Raw genomic sequence first — 20,979 nt, forward strand, 5'->3', positions numbered from 1 at the left:
AATAGAGTATGGGGAAATAAGTATGGTCAAACACTATTTTTGGGCTTCCATTTGGTACAAGCTTTTTGGGTGGCAAATTTGCGATATTAATTAATATTTTATAGGAGTATATTGCAATCTCACTTCTAGGAACAAAAAATGTTCACTGGAGTATTACTTGTAATAACGAAATTTTTGAAGCATTTAAATGTCTACCAGTTGGGTAAGTAGTTAAATAATTTATGTTATGTTCAGATAATGAATACTATGCAACGACTAAAAAGGAATATCTGATTTGATAAAGAATATCTATGATGTCATGTTAGGTGAAACAAAAATTACAATCAATATACGCAGTAGGGCTTCATTAGCATAGAACAAAAACAAAGCCCACTATGTGTGCACATACATATATATCAGTAATTATATATAATGTACATATTCCTAAATTTATAAATATAAGCAAATATTTATAAATTTATAAATATTTTTTACATATACAGAGAAAGTCTGGAAAAACACATGTCAAAATGTTCACAGATTATCTCTGGGTATTAAGACTGAAGGAGAGACAATTTTCATATACTTCTGTAATGTTTGAAAACTTTAAAGCAAGCATATATTACTTTTATAATTAACGAGACAACTAACAGTAATAACAAAATATTTTTCTAGTTTCTTTTAAGGTTCATACCTGTAAGGCTTTTTCCTTCTCATTTGTCAGTTCCTGAGAATGCTTATTTGACAATGCTGTTGTGTGTGATGCCCATTCATTCCGTAACTTATCTAATTCTTGGATTTTTTCTGATAATGTCTGTATTAGAGTTCAATACAAAACATTAACACAGTTTTCTGAATAAGTTATTAGACTAGAACATGGCAATATTTACAAGGATATTAAAGAAAATGGCATCACAGCTTTTCAAGACAAACTCAAAGCCTTTTCCTACACAGATTTTTTGAATTTGAGGAAATCAAGATTAGAATAAAAGCAATTTTAGAGCTAAAACGGCCCATAGGTCAAACTTAATTATCTTTAATCTTCTAGTCAAATCTGGCTCTGCACCACCCAATCCTCTCCTCAGGCATTAAGAAATAAAGCAACCCAGGGTAGAGCAAGTTAGTCACAAGGAGTAGTTCACTTAAACACAAAAACATAATAACATATGTTTCCAAGATGGGCCACCTTGTGCAGGACAGTTTTCTACCTGAAGCCATGAAGCTTATTAGATATTCTTTCCTCCTCAATTTCAAGGAGTAGGGGCAAGGAGGTAGCAGCTATGACTGAAACCATGACAGGCCTATTAGAGGAATTAATTCTAAACATAACAAAAGGAAGAAAGGGAAACATTTAGAAGACAGGAACTGAAAAGCTATTTGAGACAAGAGGAATGAGGTGAACAAAAGAAGAGCAGAGAACATGTGACAGATACTATACACTATCTTATTTAATGAAGACTTGAAGGGAATGTGTTTTTACTGAGGATAACAAATGTTTACATGGAATAAAATATCAGAGAGGAAGCACAAGATTAAGATAATTAACTGGTAGGAAAAGGATGACAAAAAAAAGAGGGAATTCAATGGTAGCGTGTTTGAAAAAAAATATACAAAAGCTTGGATTTGATTCAAGGAGCAATTCAGAGCCAATATTTGGATGACTTACAAAGACAAAATGAAATTTCAATTACCTTTTGTGTGAAATTCAGTTGCCTAGTAACATCCTCTAGTGATTGTGCCAATGATAGTTTTTCTTCCTATTTATAAAAATAATAAAATTACGCAGATCACAATTTAATTTTATCATCTGTAGCTGTGCTCCTCAAAGTGTAGCAACAGTATAGGATCACAATCCCCCTGGGAGTTTGTTAGAAATGCAGACTCTCAGGCTCTACCTCAGATCTTCTGAGTTAGAATCTGCATGAATACTATCCCTAGAAGATTTGAGTACCATTAAATTTTGAGATGCACTGGTCCATAGCATTTGACTAAAGAGAATCTCTGAAAACTCTTAAGGGGCATCCCAATGTTGTTTCCTTGTGCTACACATCTTATATAGTTATAGAGTACTTTATAATTTAAGACACTTTCAGATATTTTATCTCATTTAAGATAGGCTAGATACGGTAGATATTTCCACACCTAGCTACCAGCTGATGAAACCATGACATCAAGAGTTTAAGTAACCTGCCCAAAGCCACACGAAGTAAGTAAATACCCTGGGACCTAAGTTTTCTCAATTTCTGGTCCAGTTCTATCCTTGATGTACCTTGACTAAATGAGAAACAATAAAATAAAATAAATTCATTACATGCTATAAAAACTTGCTGGACATCTTTAAAAAACTTTCTGCAGAAAACAAAAACTAATGGCAATATAGCTCTTCAGTGATTTATCAGAAACTTTTGGTACTTATTTTAGAAGAATAACTTAAATTTAAATCTTACCTTGCTACATTTCAAACAGCCTGCTAGAAATTTCTTTATTTCCACATCATTTCCAGGTAAAACTTTCAGTGAGAGGTGTGTAAGATGTTTAAAAGGATTTGTCTCTACCACATTTAAAAAGGCAGGTGAGTTATCCAAAATAGCAGCTGGAGAAACTAACTGTAGCAAAAACCTTTGAAGAGAAAGTGTTTATTATAACACATTTATGAGATAGTGAAACTCTCTCCCATTGAATGATGAGCTCCATTGAATCATCAATGATAAAAGGATCAGGAAAGAGGGCGTATTAGAATCATGGGGGGCTGGCCTGGTGGCACAGCGGTTAAGTTCCCACATTCTGCTTCGGCAGCCCAGGGTTCACCAGTTTGAAAGTTTGGAACCCGGGTGTGGACCTACGTGCCACTTGGCAAGCCATGCTGTGGCAGGTGTCCCATACATAAAGCAGAGGAAGATGGGCACGGATGTTAGCTCACGGCCAGTCTTGCTCAGCAAAAAGAGGAGGATTGGCAGCAGATGTTACCTCAGGGCTAATCTTCCTCAAAAAAAAAAATAGAATCAGACAGGCCAATATGAAAGGACTCCCAGTGTAAAGCTGGATATATTGATGTAAATAGGAAAAAATGAATAAATTGGGCGAGAAAAAGAATTGATTGAAATATAGTGAATATATAAATGTTCAGGAGTATAGAATAAGAGACAGATGAGGAGAGAGAGAAAGCAAAAAACTAAAACTAAAAACAAACCAAAAACTTATTGAAACCACAAAAGCATCTAGAGTAACAACTCCGTACTCTGAAAACTGACAATTTAAAAGTAAAAATTAAGCATTTATCCTTTTCTCTATGAATTATCAGATAATCAAATAGCCCTAATTGATGAGCAAAGTTCTTCTTTATAGAATTATGCCTAATAAATACAGAATGATAGAATTGGAAAAGCATAATTTTGTAAGTTCTTAATGAAATTATTGATTCAAACAACAACCATCAATTGAAACCGATACATTAAAGGTTGGTGAAATTTACAATGAAAGGATCAGGTGTTAGAGCCACATGAATATGAATATACACACAAAAAACGTTATTCTTCCTTTCTTCCAAGTTCACTACAAAAACATTTACTTGATGCTGTTAAATATTTCAGGTAATTTTAATTGCTTTGCCAAGACATGAAAATTAAGGGGTAAATATTTCTGATTTTAATGATTCCTTAAAATTTGAGATTTAATGGAGCCCTAATCTCAGTTTTTAAAATAGACAGGAATACTTATAATACATAGAAAATACTTCGCCATCAACTTGTCTTACAAAGAACAGTTCGTCCTGAGAGGAGTTTAATGATGTAGTGCTCTCATGAGACTTACCTTGGAATTTCTTTGGTATGTTCTTGAGTACATTGCTGAAGGAGATCTATAAATTTTTGTGGGAAAGCTAAGAAGTCTACCAGAAGACCTTGCTGGAATTTTAAACTACACAGAAGACAGGAAAAGAGATTTTTTAAAAATTTAATTACATCTTTAATAATAATTATCAACCTGAAAGATTTTTTTTATTTACTAAACACCCATTATAAAAAAGAACTAAGCTAGGCAACTTTGATTTTTATAAAATTTATTCAATGAGAGAGAAAAAGTCAATAAATTTAGCTAAAGTTCCAAATTTCTGAGCTGTTTTAAGCAGAACTCTGATAATCTATGAAATAATTATTTTCAAAAACATCCTGAATAATTAGAGTATAAATAGTCCAGTGTTCCCCAAATACAGAAATGTTCCTAATATGTATGTGTTGCAAAGAGAATAGTACCACTACATTCATAAAACTTAAAAATTTACTTATTCCTAGATTAAATACAGGATCAGAAAAATAAATTTAGTTACCTCTGAAAATCCTCCTCAGATATAACAAGGTTATACAGAAAAAATGGGTCAGTATCATCAGTCAGACGGATAACTAAATCCTAAAAGAAAAATTTTAATATTTTCAGTAGATCTGGCTTTTAGAGTAATTTCTTCCTTCTTCGAAGTGAAATTATCCAATAACATCAATGTATCACTGTTATACTTCAGACGGCTTTGTTTTCTCCTGCCACTGGGCTTTCATTAGTCTTTAAAGACGTACAGTCTTAAACAAGGGTAGATATTCTGCTCTTTGAGAGCCACAGAGGGGTCTATAAAAGTTAATTAAACGCTAGGAGTTGAAAGTTTAGGAATATCACCCTATCAGAGGCTTAGGAAAATTCAGACCCAGCCCTTGCTGCACTACAATACCATGACAAAAATATTCTTTACCACTGACCATAGCATATTCAATTACATTTTCAGTTTCCCTCAAGTTAATTGTCTCATATTTCAAAAGTGGCAAATACATGAGCAGAAATGACAAACCATCATGCACTCTAGAAAAGAAAGAAGCATTTCTCTCTCAGGCAGAGGACAGGGGTATCAGGTGACATGTTGCCAGGGCTTCTTCCTAAGAGCCTATTCTCTCCTACTCCAGGTGGTCACTGACATGGAACCCCATCTGCTTTCAGTTTCAAATGAAGCGAATACCTTTCATAAAGACCACTTTCCAGGTAGTTAAATTTACAGCATAGTAAATCATCACAGCAGCTAAAGCTGACAGAAAATACAGAGAAATCACATCCTTCAGAGAACACTGGTGTTAAGCCACAGCACAAGATGATGGAGGACTAATAAAGAAACAGGCATTCCAGTTAAGAACACGCTTCCACCTTGAAACAAAATCTACTCGTGGTTACTGAGGAACTGCTAGAGTCCTAGACAAATCTAAATGACTCACAAGTAGAGCTAGAAAATGAAGAGGTACAGCAGGCATATGGAATAACACGTAAGAAGTATAGTATATAATCTCTACCCTGGAAAGTTAGCAATCTAGGTATTTCAGAACACCCTGTTGTTAAAGCAGCTTCTATTTAAGCACTTCTTGAAATCTACTACAAGATGCTATAAAAAACTGAAGCCGCTACTACTACTACTAGATCCCTGAATATGTTTAGGGAAAGCTACGACACAGAGAAAACAGATGCCGTATTTCTTAGCTGTCTATTCTATATCCCCATCTCTGTTAATGACTCATACTTCTGAAGATCATATAGGACTGACGCTCTAAATACCTCTCTTCAAAAGACAAAATAAAAGTTCAAGAATATCTCCCTGCAGTGCTTCAATTCATTCCATTCTCACATTTACACCATGAAATGCCAATTCTATAGAGTAGCAATATATATTTTACCAACTTACGAATGCATTGGGCAAACCTAAGGAGACTGTTTCCCCAACCCTCAATTCTTCCCCTATACTTTAGAAATATATGGTAGAATAATCTCTCAGTGGTCTCGGTAGATTCTACCACCCCAGATTTGCAAGTTACAAAATGGCCCCAAATTAAAAAGCAAAACGGGTATAACAAAAGATCTCACATTCTTAAAGAATAAAAATAATTATCTATAATGTACAGAAATCATATTTCAAAAACAAAATAAATACCAACCTTTCTGTGAACTGGATTAGAAACTGATTGTAGTTCAACGCTCACTCTAACACTTACTCTCCTGTATAGAAAGATACACCCAACTGTCAATAACATTCACATGAAATGAGTTATCACTGTCATTTGTATTAGCTGCAGTTTTGGGTCTTGAGCTACAAGATATTCCACAGGTGTTCCCTAACTTACAAACATGTTTAGAAAGCACACTGGATTCAAAGTTTAAGTTCTTATTCTTCCACTAGCAAGTGAACAAGTTTTTAACCTGAGGCTCAATTTTTCTCTCCTGTACAATGGGGTTATTGTGAGGACTAAATGATATAAATGATGTGGAATGCCTAGTGCTGCCCTGATTCTAAAGTAGCATCTATTAAAAGACAATCCATCACTTTAATAACAACTTTTCACATTAAAAAAATTACCAATTCAAATGATCAAATTGATGTATGAGAGATTCCATTTGAAAAACTTAAAGTGTCAAGTAATTTAAGTAAAAACTTAAAATGTGCTAAATACACTCGCTATGCAATACATCCACAGAACTACTGTCAACAAGTTTATTATCATCTATCCAATCCTAGAGTAACCCCAAACCCTAAAAGGAAGAAACCATAGCTTTCCATATTCTATCTGCATCATAGAGAACCCAGTATTGGACAGAGGAATATAAATAAAGGTGCTCATAGGGTCCAGCGCGTGGTTGAGTGGTTAAGTTCACACACTCCGCTTCGGCAGCCCAGGCTTTCGCCAGTTCAGATCCTGGGTGAGGACCTAGCACTGCTCATCAGGCCATGCTGAGGCGGCACCCCAGATATAAATAGAGGAAGAGTGGTAAACATGTTAGCTCAGGGCCCGTCTTTAAAATAAATTCAATTAAATTAAAATAAAGGTATCCATAAACACTAATCAAATTAAGCAAAATGTTTAAATAATTCAGGAAATAAAGGGAAAAACTGGTGAAAAGACATCTCTGTAGAAGTGGTTCTCAAACTATCCTACTAGAATTAAATACCAATGGTGTTTCCCTGATGTACAGAGAAAGAAAGTAAACTCACAAATAGAATTTATTCAATTTTAAGTTATTCTTCTAAAGATGTGTTTTAAATCTTTCCCACATTCTACTACTTATCCACTGCAGAAGTAAAAAGTATAGACATAGCAACTGAGTGTTGATGGAAAAAACTTGGTAATAGTTGACCAAGGCTAGATTCAACTGTTTGAATTTTTTTATGCTCTGACCTGCAATTTTATACTGGTTTAAAACATATGATTTTAGTTAAATTTCCTATTGAACATATGATTAGATGCTAAATCTTAGTTCATACGATGAGGTTACCATAACTCGTATTAGTTATCTGAAAATGAACAAGCAACACTAGTGAAGACCGCAAAGATAGGACGAATTATCTTTGAAACAAGAGAATTTGGGGCTGGCTCCACGGCATAGTGGTTCAGTTCAGTGTGCTCCGCTTTGGCAGCCCAGGTTCATGGGCTCAGATCCCAGACACAGACCTACATACCACTCGTCAGCTGTGCTGAGGCGGTGACCCACATATAGAGTGGAGGAAGACTGGCACAGATGTTAGCTCAGGGCTAATCTTCCTCAAGCCAAAAAAAAAAAACAGAGAAAGATTAGCAACAGATGTTAGCTCAGGGCTAATCTTCCTCAGAAAAAACAAAACGAAACAAGAGAATTTGTTTCTAATTTTCTAGTATCTAGAGCGATCTTTGCGAAACAGATTAGATTCCTACTCCAATTCCACTTAAATTAAGTGTTCTTGGGGGTAAAAACTTCCAATTTCCTAATTTCAATTGAGTTAGGTTTGTGAGGGCCTTCTCAGGCCTGTAATGTCATTATGTTTGGTTTTCATCTTTTGGAAGTTTTTTCTAGTACATACTGCCATAGTGGTATGACACTGCAGTTGATGACTAATTTTTTATGGTGATCTACACATTTAACAGTCCTGTCATATTTGACAAATTTGTAAAAAAAAAAAAATCAAGATGTATCCATTTAATAAAGTGTTCTTTATATAATACTGGATGTTACATTAATATGATAATTTTATAATCATATTAATGATGTTGTTACAGTATTCCAAATGCCTATACACATTAGGTGTTGGAAGAACAAAGGAGGAGAGGCCCATAGATTAAAACTATCCTCCATGTTTACTTCAAACACTGCCCCCTGGAAATATCTTGTAGAAAAATCTGAGCTTTCATAGGATATACTATCTGAAACCACAAATCTTATTTTCTCCATTGTAATGGTTAATGTCATAGGAACAATATAAAACAAATCAATAAAAACCCAAAAAATGCTATTTCTCAAAATAACTGTCACACTCTGAACAATGTATAAATCTACATAACATCCTTCCTGTAAGTTAGATTTGGCATTAGCAGAACTGGATTCTAGCCCACCTCTGCCACCTAGTAGCTATAACCTTAAACTCAATTCAAACAAATCAAAGCTACTCTAAGCCAGGTACCGTGCTGGGTGCTAGGGATACAAACAGAAATAAACATGCTCTATGTCCTTACATTGAGATCAGATTAAATGACTTTACCTCAGATTTGCTTCTGATTATATTTTAGGCCTTCAAGAGAGGGCAGGGAAGGGTTACTAACACTTCCTGAGTATCTGAGTACCTGACAGGCACTTTACACACATCTTATTTAACGACACTAATCTCGTTAAGTAAATATTATCTCTCTGGTACAAGGGAAGAATCTGAGACACACAGAGTTACAAACTTGCTTAAGGTCACACTGCAGAGCCCAAATTAGAACTGAGATTTTTCACTTACAGCATGCTATTTAATAAATGACAAGCGGCAATTTCAACTTGGGCAACTCTGAAAAGGTTCTTATAGTGAAGGGATTTAAAATAGACCTTGAAGGCTAGGAAAGCAAAAGAATTTGAGACAGAGGGAAGAGAAGGAGTAAAGGTATTGTATTCAGAGAGTATCAGGTACATTCACAGGATAACAGGTAGTCTTGTGACTAATATATTGGGGAGAGGAGGGAGGTTAGGAAACAAAAACGAAAAAGCAGGTTGGTGTCACAACATGACTCGAAAATTTTGCAAGACTTTCTTCTAGACAGAGTTCAGTCTTCAACTGAATTTCTTTCTTTTCTAGGACTTTAGTACATTTATATTACTTCATGAATTCATCACACTTTAATAATAGCTAATGTTTAGTGAATGCTTATTATGCTCCAGGCACTGTGCTAAGCACTTTATGTGTATTAAATCATTTCATGCTCATAATAATCCCATGAGGCAAGTACTTCTATTATCATCAGTTTAAAGAGGAGGCATAGAGAAGTAAAAAAAATTGTACAAAATCAGTCAATAACCGGCAGAAGTGAGATTTAAACTCAGACAATCTAGCTCCAGAGCCTGAACTCTTATCTTAACTTCTGCTATGCTGCCCCTCCAAGGAAAATATTTTTGTGTTTCCTATTAAAGTGTGAGTTCCATGAAGGCCAGAATGAAAATTTTTTGGGCGGAGGAGGGAGGGAGCTTTATATTCTCAGCACCTAGGACAGTTCCTGGTACATAGTGGGCATTCATACTATTTGTTGAGCTCAACTGACCTTGAATACTTAACTGAAGAATCTAGATTGTTTTTCCTATAGATCAGGGGGGTCTGCACACTTTTTCTAAAGGGCCAGATAGGAAATATCTTAGGCTCTGCAGGTCATAAGGTCTCTATCATAATTACTCACCTCTGCCCTTGCAGCACAAAAGCAGCCATAGACAATTGTTAAACTAATAAGAATGGCTGTGTTCCAACAAAACTTTATTTACAAAAACAGGCAGTATGCCTTCTGGCCTATGGGCTCTAGTTTGCTGACCCCTGCTATAGGTGATAGGAATATATGAAAGGTTTCTAAAAAGGAGTAGTGAAAAGGTTGAATTGTGTTTTAAGCAGATAACTGTGATGACAATGTAATGAGATGGAGAAGAGCTAGGAGTTTCAATATTGGAATGAGAAATTTTGCACCCCTCCTTCTTTATTTTGGCCAGGAAGATTGTCCCTGAGCTAACAATCTGTGCCAGTCTTCCTCTGTCTTATTTGGAAGGCCGCCACAGAATGCTTGACAATTGGCGTTAGGTCTGCCGCTGGGATCCGAACTGGCGAAGCAGGACCACTGAAGCAGAGCGCGTGAGCTCAGCCATTACACCAGCGGGCTGGCCCTTCCCCCTTTCTTGTATCTTTCTATAATCATTCTAGAACAATGCTGTCCAAAACAAATACAATGGCGGCCACAAATATGACCCAAGTATAAAGTTTGGTCTTTTTTTTTTGAGGAAGATTAGCCCTGAGCTAACATCCACTGCCAATCCTCCTCTTTTTGCTGAGGAAGATTGGCCCTGAGCTAACATCTGTGCCCATCTTCCTCTACTTTATATGTGGGACACCTACCACAGCATGGCTTGCCAAGTGGGTGCCATGGCTGCACCTGGGATCCGAACCAGTGAACCCTGGGCCACCGAAGCAGAACATGAGCACTTAACCGCTGCGCCACCGGCAGCCCCACCATGTATATAGTTTTGAATTTTCCAGAAGCCACATTAAAAAAATTAGAACATGTAAATTAACTTTAGTATTTTATTTCACCCAACATATCCAAAACATTGTCATCTTGACATATAATCAATATAAAAATTATTGAGATATTTTACATTCCTTTTTTTCATAGTAGGTCTCCAAAATCCAATGTGCATGTTACTCTTATGGCACATCAGTTCGGATTAGCTCCATTTCAAATATTCAATAACCATATATGGCTCCCATATTGGGCGGCAAAAAAAGAATGACCAACTGAAATAACCTACAGGTCTCCATATGCGGCTGCTGGTTCTGGTACCCTCTCCGTGCCTGGCTTGCCAATGGCTTTTGGACCTAATTCTGAACTATACGCTAGTTTCACAATACAGGCAACTCAGTAAGTCAGTCTTCATTTTTTATATGTCACTTACCACACTGTTTCGTTTTCATGTACATTTTCACACTTGACCCTCATAACAATCGTGGGCAGTAGGCATGTTATATCAGTTTCACAAATGAGGCAACTTAAGGGTCAGAGAAGTTCAGAGACAGCTAATGAGAGGTGAAACTAAGACCAAATTGAAATCTCTTGACTTCTAGTCAATCTCTCTACTTAAGCCCCAATACCACCACCTCCTCAGTGAAACTGCTAATTTTGCATTTATCTGTGAGACTGGCCTTTATTTCCTGCCCCGCGGGACCGTAAACTCCACGAAGACAAGAACTGTTTTTGCTGACCACTGTATCCCCAGTGCCCAGCAAGGTGTTTTGCAAGTTGGCAATATTTGCTGAATAAATAAATGAATGAATAAAAGCTCTGGTTTTCCCCTATTGTTTTCGGTCGACTAAACGTAATTTATTTTATTTAGTAACTAATGAGAAGAGGCAATACACCATGAAATTGAATTTTTTTTTTAAGCTGAAGCTTAAATTTACTTCCAATATAATTCAAAGGAGAGCGAAAAAAAGGCTGAGAGCCAAGGCCTGAGCTCCGGAGCCGGCGCTGCCGTGAAGTCGCTGTGAGCCCTGGCGGACATTATTTAACTTCTCTGGACCAGAGTTCTTATCCGCCAGGAGACAGTAGGGCTATAATCTCCACGATTCCGTTCAGATGTAAGATTGTTTGATATTAACTTGACGCGGGTCGGCTTCCCATTTCCTCACGCCCTTTTTTCGTGCCCTCAGCAACGGTCGCCTCGGGGAGAGCGGTGACCATTAGGTTCCAGCCGGGTCCCTCTCCGCGTCCGGGGAGGCTGGCCGGACACCCAGCCGCAGGCCAGAGCCGCCATCTTTCCCCCTTGGCCCGACCCCAACCGCCACCCGCTGGCACCCGGTAACGCGGACCTCACCTCTCCTCGCAGTCTTTGCATTTCACCTGCAGCGGGACTAGTTCCTGGAACAGAACCTGGCTCATGGTGGCCCGCTCCCCCAGCCGGTGTACGGAAAAGTCCACAGGCCCGGCCCGCGGTTCTCGCCTGAAAGGCGTCCGGGGCTTGCTAAAGTTTGAGTTTGGCGCTCGGCTTCCGCGGAGGAGGCGGGGAAAGAGAAGCGGTGGGAAGACGGGGGAGGTTTGGACCTCGCCAGCCACCATCCGTCTCTTCCGGTTTTGCGCAGGATGAGACGATAGTTCCGGGTATTAACCTACGTGGCGGTACTCGAGGCAGCCATATTTGTTAAGGGAAGAGGACTCGAGGGAAGCTGACAACTTTTCCTCTGTTCGCCCGATGCTTGCAACACCCGAAGCGAGTCCTGACTTATGGCGGCTTCTGCGCCGACGCCGCACGCGACTGGCTTTCCAGCTGAGGGTCGATGCGGTTACTATGTGGAAAAGAAGAAGCGGTTCTGCAGGATGGTGGTGGCAGCAGGGAAGAGGTTCTGTGGTGAACACGCTGGAGCCGCGGAGGTCTGGTATCGCCCTACCCTCTCGAGAGTCAGAAATAAGTTTCCTGGTCCCGTACCTCCCCTCTCTGACGGATTTCTGCTTCTGTCCCCTGATTTTTTAGCTTTTGCTTTAATCAACGCAGTCCTGCCCTTCCTGGGGAGCGATGATGAACCCTAGAGAAGTGCAGTGTTTTCTTTTACTAAGTAAAGCGACAGCAGTGACCTGCTTATCTTGGTCCTAACTCATGGCAACGCCGGATTTCAGTTTCGCTCTAAACTACAGCTTCTTACACTCCGCCCATTCTCCGCCTTCCTGATGGGAAGTAGTAGTTTAGGAAGAATAGTCATCAAAGATCCCAAGGCTTCACTAATTGTGTTCTAATTGTTTCGTGAATGGTAATCGTTTCTCATGAATGCAGTTGAGAGAAACTTTTTTAAAGATTTATTTAGACGTACAATCTTTTGAAAGCGACTTACAACTACTTTGCTGGAAAGGAGAAGGGAAGATTTAAAAACATGTAAGAAATGACTCTCCTTTTAAAATTGAGAACAGAAAACGTACAATTTTGTTCGATGACACAGTTATACATGTAATTGTACTGTCAAAGAATATATATTTTTGTATATGTCTATTTTGGGGATATATATGATAAAAAAATAAAAATAACAAGGGGAGCAGAATGCTTATAGAAAAGGAGCATGTCTAATACATTTTGGAAAGCTTAAGCCAAATAGGCAAGCATCTGGTTTCATGCCTTCTGACTGGGCAGTATTATTCATGCGTTCTGAATGAAGAGTATTGCTATTTTTCCATGTTCGTCAGATAGCTTATCCTTCTAGGTAATATCCAGTACAGATCAGCCCAGAGTTCCTTCATTTGCTACTGTCCATCATAGCCATAGCTCTACTTCCTATTTTATTTGACTGATATTTGCCTAGAGTGAAGGATGCTGAAACAGGCATATTCTTGTTGTGGAATGTGGGAGACTTGTGACTCATGGTGAGAACTCTCTGAAGTACACTCACAGTTGTGTCAGCTGGTTTTAAGGGGACCGGAAACATCCCTTGATTGAAGAAGGGGATTTATGATAGGAGAATGATTTTGTTCCCTTTGTGTTATAAGATCTTAGACTGCACCTTAACCAGACATCTGGAAGGTGACTGCGGATGGTGACAGTAGTAGAATATGAATAGATCTTTACAAGCTGATTGATATTCTTGGAGAGGAATGACATGTTGTTCTTAGTCCCTTGAAGGAATACTGCAAAATGCCAACTGGAAACACTTCACACAACTACAATTTGGTTTTCAATTGTGGGCATCCTACTGAGTCTGTAATTTATGATATAATTAAGTGTTATGTTTCCATTCCTTTTTTGTGTGTCATATATAGCTGAGACCACTCGTACTCATTTTTACCCAGTGGTTCTCAACTGGGGGGTGATTTTTACCCCCAGGAAACACTTGGCAATGTCTAAGACATTTTGGTTGTCACAACTGAGAAGTGTTCCTGGCATCTAGTGTGTAGAGGCCAGAGATGCTGCTAACCCTCCTGCAATACACAGAACTGTTCCCCACAAAAAAGAATTATCTGGCCAGAGTATCAGTAGTTCCAGGGTTGAGAAACCCTGTTTCTAAACCCAAATAATAAATTTTAAGAGTGTTTTTTCCCCTCACTCTATGGTTAGACTTTGGGGGATTAGAATAGAGTCTTCTCTTTCACCCAGGTTAGATTTTAAAGTCAGCAAATGAAGAATAATGTATGGTGTTTTCAAAAACGCTGCAAAATCTCTTAGCTTTCCCATGAAATTCAGTGTATATAGTTTCATGGGTATGCTAGGAGGCAGATCAGAACCGAAATAAACTGAAAAAAGAGTTGTTAATAACACTGAATACTTGGCGTTTACTATATGGCCAGCTCTGTGCTCTTAGCTCACTTAATTTTCACAAACCTTAGGAGGTAAGACATACTGTTCTCATCTTTCAGCTGAGGCATAAGCCTACCTCAGGTCATAGAGTTAGAAGCTGATAGAGAGAGCTGGGAATCATACCTAAGCCATCTGGCTGACCTGTGTATGTGTGTATGTGTATGACCTGGATATGACCTTAACTATTATACTATCCTGTTAGATACAGATTCATATGAATGTTGGGTAGAATTGCCAGCACTATTAATTTTCCTTTTTCTGTTAGTGTGTATAGTTAAATCCATATAGCTTAGAAACGAACAGGATGTAATTCTGCTATACTGAAAAGTTGCAAAGCCTGTAGAATATGACCACATACCAAATAGTTAAAATGCCATATTTTATTGTCTCTGAGACACGTTTTTCCCCACATTTTAACATCTCTGAAATCAGAGTGCACCTTAAAATCAGTGATATGTCATTATGTAAATTGACAGCATTTTTTCTTTCTTAGTGATGCCTAAAATAGTGCATGTTACAGTCAATGCTATCATAGATTAAAAATTCCATATTTAGGCCTTCTCTGTAACCTGTTTGAAGCTATAGACCTTTGTTGTCCAAAGCAGTATTTGCTCATATATTCCTAAACCAGCTACATTGGAGATTTTTGTTCTTAAACTCTATGACCTGATTTTGCCGATGTTTTATTAATGTCCTCTTAAGATTTCCTTACTTTGTTTTGGGAATGCATAAGCACACTGAAGTTATATCTAATATCTAAGCAAAAAACTTGATATTTTATTTAAATAATTATATCCTTTTTCTTTATTAGGAAGAAAATGCTCGGAAAAGAATCCTCTGTCCTTTAGATCCAAAACAGTAAGTATGGGTCAGATAAGGGTTTTTCTGTGCTGGAAACAGTAATTGTCACAAGTCTCATTTTAAATAATTTTCTCCTTGAATTTAGCACAGTATATGAAGATCAACTAGCAAAGCATTTGAAAAAATGTAACTCAAGAGAGAAGCCAAAACCTGTAAGTGTTTGATGAGTAAAAGTGAATGGTGATATGTATAGAATGTAATGTTTATATATACTTAGTAGATTTCAAATGTAGATATTTAACAAGGCTCTTGCCTCAGAAGGCTTGAGTATGGTAAATGCGTTTGAGTGTACATAGGACATCAGACTGTGAATCCATTTATAGTCTTAATTCAGGTAATAGAATTTTATGGAACAAGAGTGTTGTTCAGAGAATGCTTTCATACCTTATTTATTCAAAAATATTTACTTAGTGCCTACTAAATTTATTTCAATAAAATACGATCCCAGCCTTCAAGGATCTTATTTGAGTTGGTAAGTAAATTTGTAAATAATGAGTAATATTTAATAAGGTCAATGAAAGAAGAAAGTACACATGTGTTACAAACACATGTTATGTAAAAGTTAGAATTAAATCCAGGGAGTCAACAAAGGCTTCCCAGAGGGAATAAGGCTTGAGCTGAGTCTTGATTTGGCAAAGAAAAGGAAGAAGAGTCCTAGGCAGAAAGAACTGAATGTGCGAAAACAGAAACTGAAACTACTTGAGGCTTTCAAGGAACTTGAGCTCTATTCTGAAAGATAGGGGAGAACCACTGGAAAATTGTAAGCTAGGGAATAGTGTGGTCAAATTGACCTCTTAGACAACTTTCTCTTAGAGCAGTGTGGGAGGATAGCTTAGAATCAGGAGGCCTAGTTAGGGCGCTATTGCTGAATTCCGGATGGAACGTGATAAACGCCTGAATTAGAGAGGATGGGGGCTGGCCCGGTGGCGCAGCGGTTAAGTGCTCACATTCCGCTTTGGCGGCCCGGAGTTCACTGGTTCGGATCCTGGATGCGGACATGGCACTTCTTGGCAAGCCATGCTGTAGTAGGTGTCCCACATGTAAAGTAGAGGAAGATGGGCACGGATTTTAGCTCAGGGCCAGCCTTCCTCAGCAAAAAGAGGAGGATTGGTAGCAGATGTTGGCTCAGGGCTAACCTTCCTCAAAAAGAAAAAAAAAAGAGGATGGCGAGGGTGGGGATAAATGCGAGATTTATTTAGATAGCCGAATCAATGAAACTTGGCAACTGATTGGAAATTCGGAATTGGATATATGAGTCTGAAACTCAGTAGAGAGGTGGGGCCAGTAATCAAGATTTGGAAGTCAACTACATACAGGTCATAGGGGCGGCTTTGGACTTTTAAGTTACCCAGAGTAAGAGATTAGAGGGGGAAAAAGAAACTTGTTTATCCAATAGATATTAATTAACCACTTATGCCAGATGTTGTACCAAGCACCCTACCTAGAAGAACATTACAATCTAGCAAGAGAGACAGAAAATGCAATATTACGTGTGTTAAAATTGTATTAGTACACAGGACTATGGAAGAATAAAGGAGGAGAGCCTAACCCTCTTTTGAAAGAATATAGGGGGTTAGAAAGATGGGGAGGCTTCTCTGAAGGAGTATCATGAGACCTAAAGGTCTAAGGAGAATCAGCCAGATGAGGAAGAAAACATGTGTGAGGGCCTAGAAGTGAGAGAGTAGATAGCTTTGTGTGAGACTGGGGATTTCACGTGACTGGAGTATAGAGTACAAGGGGAGAGCTGAGTAGAAGATGAGAGGTAGCCAGGAAGTAGAGCATGAGACCAAGGACAGAATTCAAGGTGACCTTGACATTAAAGGATGAGCTACTAACAGGAACCATAGAAAAATATTAGGAAGGGGTAGCTGGAGAGGTAGGAAAGAGAAAAACCAGAGAAGCATAGTATATCAGAAGCCAGGGGAAGGAGAATTTCAAAAGGAAAATAGTGTTCAACACTGTCTGACACCACAGAGGAATCAAGTAAGGTAAAGACAGAAAAGAATCCATTGGTTTGGCCACATGGTGATTGTTAAAGATCAAAGACTTCAGCAAAATGCATATTTAATAGAGTGGAGTGGGCAGAAATGAGATTGGAATGATATGTGAGTAAATGGAAGATAAAGCAGTAGAAAGCACAAACATAGACTATTCTTCAAGAAACTGGGCTATGGGTGGAACTTGATAGGCAGAATGTCAGTCAGAGAGGAAGGGAGGATAGAGGGAGTGTGTTTTAAAATGGGAGAAAATTTAGTTTTATTTATATACTAAGAGTAATAAACCAGTAGAGAGGAAGAAATTAGAAATAGAAGAGGGCATCATTGATGGTGTGAGGCTCTCCAGAAAGCAGCCAGAGATAGGGAACAATAGGGAGAGAAATAGCTCTTCCACTGAGATAAATGGCAGGGAGTAAAAGATGGATCTCAGTTCAGGCAAATTTGAGCTGACAGAAGGATTTAATTGAGAAGGTTGTCATTCGATAACTACACTTTTCTTGTTGAAGAGACAAGGTGATTGAAGGAGATGATGGTGCAGTAGGAGATTGAGGAGAGAGGTAAAAGTTTAGAATTAGGGTTATGAAGAGTAATTGCTAGGCGTCTTTGAGAGTCAGACCAAGGACAGAGATGTTGAATTTGAACTGGCAGCCGTCCACATGACTGGGTGGTTTTACTTCAGCAGTGTTCAGGCCAGATGTTGAGAGTTAAAAGTCATATTAGTGCAGGCTTTAGGTTTTGTAAGGGTGGGTGACAGAAGAACCAGATTGGGGAAGATAATGATGATGATGATACTGGGTATCCAGTGTGGATGGCATGAAAGGGAAGCCAGAAATTAGCTGAGAAAAAGTAAATAGAGGCCTTGAAAAGATGAAGAATATAATTAGCAGCAAGAGAACCTCTTTACTTTGTGCTAGCATAGTGCAAAGTTATGGTCAGAGAGTGGGCTAATGGAGTTTAAGATTTCAGAGGTTAAATGGTTCACAGGAATGCCACAGTCTAGAGGGCCCATGGAAGTAGTTTGCTGAGGTGGAGCGAAGGTCATTAGAGTTAAGAAGGTCAAACAGAACTATTATGTTGGGTGGCTTGAAAACCTGGTCGTATTGACTGGACCTAGTAGAAAGAACAGCTTGGTGTCAAAGTCCCTAATGTATGTTGGATAATGACCAACAGATTGATAGTTGACAACCACTGGGAGATTTAGAAGATGATTTAACTGCTGGTATTTCCCATTGGGGATTTTTGGCATTTGGGGTGGGACAGTCCTGTCCTGTGCATTTCAAAGCATCCCTGTATTTAGCATTCCTGGCTTCTGAACACCAAATGGCAAATGTCGAAGAACAAAATAGAGGTAGAAGGATCTAAAAGTTAATCTTATTTTCAAGCTACCAAGTTATCCTGCCACAGTTTGATGGATGCTGGCAGAAGATATGAGACTCCTAGGTCGGAGACCAGGGACTTTATTACTCACTGCAAAGCAAGCAGTGAGTTTACTTAATAAGCTTCTTGTGTGCATCAATTCCCCTTGTTCCCCAAGGCCCGTGGAGTCAGCACAGAGGGGCCTAGACAGATACTGCATGTTTCTGCATATCTTGTGTCATAGCTGAAGACAAGCTTAGGAAATACAAATCTTTTAAAATGGGCGGTAAGGAAACCTGCCTGACTTTTGTTCCGTAAGTAGACATTTCTTTATTATACTGTACAATAAGTAGGCCTGCCATCTACTCTAGAAGACACTATTTCTGTCTTCTAAGGTTGCTTGGCATACAAACATCCTTGAAAAGATAGTCTGGAACAAAGGTAGTCAGTGCCTCTGCTTGTAAGACTTGCAGAAAATTGAGAGACTCCTGGAGAATTGTCTCCCAATAGCATCTCTCACTCATTTTGACAACTAAATATCCTCATACATTTTCACAACTAAATATCCTCATACATTTTCACAACTGAATATCCTCATACATTTTCACATGCATCCCAATTGAGAAGCACTAGGCCGAATGGCATAAACTTAAAAGAAAGTACTTTTATTTTAAGATGTGTACAAGAAAAATGATGACCACCCCCACTTAGCCCCTTAGCAAAAAGAAAATTTTGCCTTTACTTTCAAGTATGCATAGAAGTTATCGTCTTTACCTGAGTGCCAAGTTTTATTTAAAGCTAGCAAGTGGAATATGTGTTCTGGAAAAACTTTGAGAGACTAGGTGAATTTATTAAAAATAAAATACCGCTACACAGGTTCCATTGCATACCAGGACACAGTGGAAAGGAAAGGGAGAAAAGCAGTGGGATGATGAGATGGAGGAAAGAAATGCAAAGCAGTATTTATTTAGAACACTGTAGAATATGAAACTTGGAACCCAGGTAAAGTCTTATCACCATTCTTGCTTTACTTTGTACAACTCTTCATGAGTTTTTTAAAGTTTTATAAACCAAATAAAACTAAGTTGGTGATAAGTTTCTCCTATATAAATTGTTTTCACATTTAAAAATCTAGTCCACGAGTTACCTGGAGCATTCTTTGCAACCTTGTTAAACTAAATATCAGATTATAATAGTTACTGCTAATTTCCTATTATAGTTTTGCCAGACACCCAACAAAGCATTATAATACCCGTAGTCTTCACTTATTCCTCTCAGTCACCTCTTTCCATTATTATCCATATAGAAAGGTAGCGACATACAATCAACATGTTACCTTTCTGCCATCTGTATAACAAAAGCCCATTACTATTCATAATGTCCCAGGAGTTGTTTTCACTCTTAAAACAGGATTTATAGAAATAGTACTATTTCATTTGTCTACATCTGCATGGTCCAGTATGGTAGCCTCTAGCTATGTGTAACTATTTAAATCTGAGTTAAATGAAATAAAATTGAAAATCCAGTTCGTCACTCACACTAACTGTATTTCAAGGCTGGCGCCTACCGTGTTGGCCAGGGCAGATGGAGAACATTTCCATCATTGCAGGAGTTCTTTGGGACAGTGCTGATCTAGGCCTGTACCTAGAATCTGTCTTTGAAGGTGGACTAGAAAGATCTCACTGTGTCAGTTTAAACAACACAGTGTCACAGGACACTTCTATTTGCAGTTTTAATTAGCATTTTAAAATAGGAGAAATCAGACCTAAACTGTTTTAATATGTATACTTTATCTCAGTTTTTGGTCATGCTGCCTGTCTGATAAATAAGCCATGTGTGTACTGTGTCGTGTGTCGTTTTTGCTTTAACACCATAAACAAAACTGGCACAGTCCTCAGTTTGTGTTGTAGACAGGTAAAAACTTTAATGAGAATTACTAATGAATTTCTTTAGACTAAAGATTTATTTAGATAATCACCTTACTAGAATATAAGATCCTTGAACACAGAGATTTTGTCTGTTCTGTTCTCAGCTGTGGTGAATCCTCAGCATGTAAAGCAAATTAAGTAGGTACTCAATAATTATTTAATGATTAAAGGAACGGGAAGAAGGGAGGATGGCGGGTGCAGAGTATGGGAAGAAGGGAAGGATCAGTTTTTCAGCTTAATTTTTGTGAGCTCTTCAAATTAATAACAGTATTGTTATGGTTTTGTGTTTTTTTTGTTAAGGACTTCTTTATTCAAGATATTAATGCAGGCTTAAAAGATGAGACGGAAATACCTGAACAGTTAGTAAGTACTTAATATTTAATTTTAAAAGGTATTTATGAGCTATCTCCATATCATGAATAAGCTGTGTTCCAATTTTTGTTTGGAATAAATCATTTGTTTTGAATTTAGAATGCATTTTCCTATAGAATCAATATTATCAGTGATGGTTAGTTCCAAGACGAGCTCTC

General features: G+C 38.0%; 2 protein-coding genes across 3 annotated transcripts in view; one reads left to right on the plus strand and one right to left on the minus strand.

Moving 5' to 3' along the window:
- The window catches only part of SASS6 (SAS-6 centriolar assembly protein), a 44,125-nt gene extending 31,909 nt beyond the window's left edge, over positions 1-12,216 (minus strand). Inside the window, exons 1-7 of one of the 2 annotated variants that reach the window (XM_046645379.1) lie at positions 11,848-12,216; positions 5,937-5,997; positions 4,304-4,383; positions 3,790-3,894; positions 2,427-2,598; positions 1,671-1,736; positions 674-793 (exon numbers count right to left, since the gene is read on the minus strand). In XM_046645379.1, coding sequence (XP_046501335.1) covers positions 674-793; positions 1,671-1,736; positions 2,427-2,598; positions 3,790-3,894; positions 4,304-4,383; positions 5,937-5,997; positions 11,848-12,089 — 846 coding nt within the window. In that variant the 5' untranslated portion in view covers positions 12,090-12,216. The remainder of the gene's footprint in view (positions 1-673; positions 794-1,670; positions 1,737-2,426; positions 2,599-3,789; positions 3,895-4,303; positions 4,384-5,936; positions 5,998-11,847) is intronic. The other variant, XM_046645380.1, reaches the window with a different exon arrangement.
- The window catches only part of TRMT13 (tRNA methyltransferase 13 homolog), a 34,833-nt gene continuing 26,001 nt past the window's right edge, over positions 12,148-20,979 (plus strand). Inside the window, exons 1-4 of the mRNA XM_046645381.1 lie at positions 12,148-12,401; positions 15,119-15,165; positions 15,254-15,320; positions 20,750-20,812. Of these exons, the coding sequence (XP_046501337.1) occupies positions 12,255-12,401; positions 15,119-15,165; positions 15,254-15,320; positions 20,750-20,812 (324 nt within the window). The 5' untranslated portion in view covers positions 12,148-12,254. The remainder of the gene's footprint in view (positions 12,402-15,118; positions 15,166-15,253; positions 15,321-20,749; positions 20,813-20,979) is intronic.

The sequence above is a fragment of the Equus quagga genome, chromosome 18 (genome assembly GCF_021613505.1).
Source record: "Equus quagga isolate Etosha38 chromosome 18, UCLA_HA_Equagga_1.0, whole genome shotgun sequence".
NCBI classification, from domain to species: Eukaryota; Metazoa; Chordata; class Mammalia; order Perissodactyla; family Equidae; genus Equus; species Equus quagga.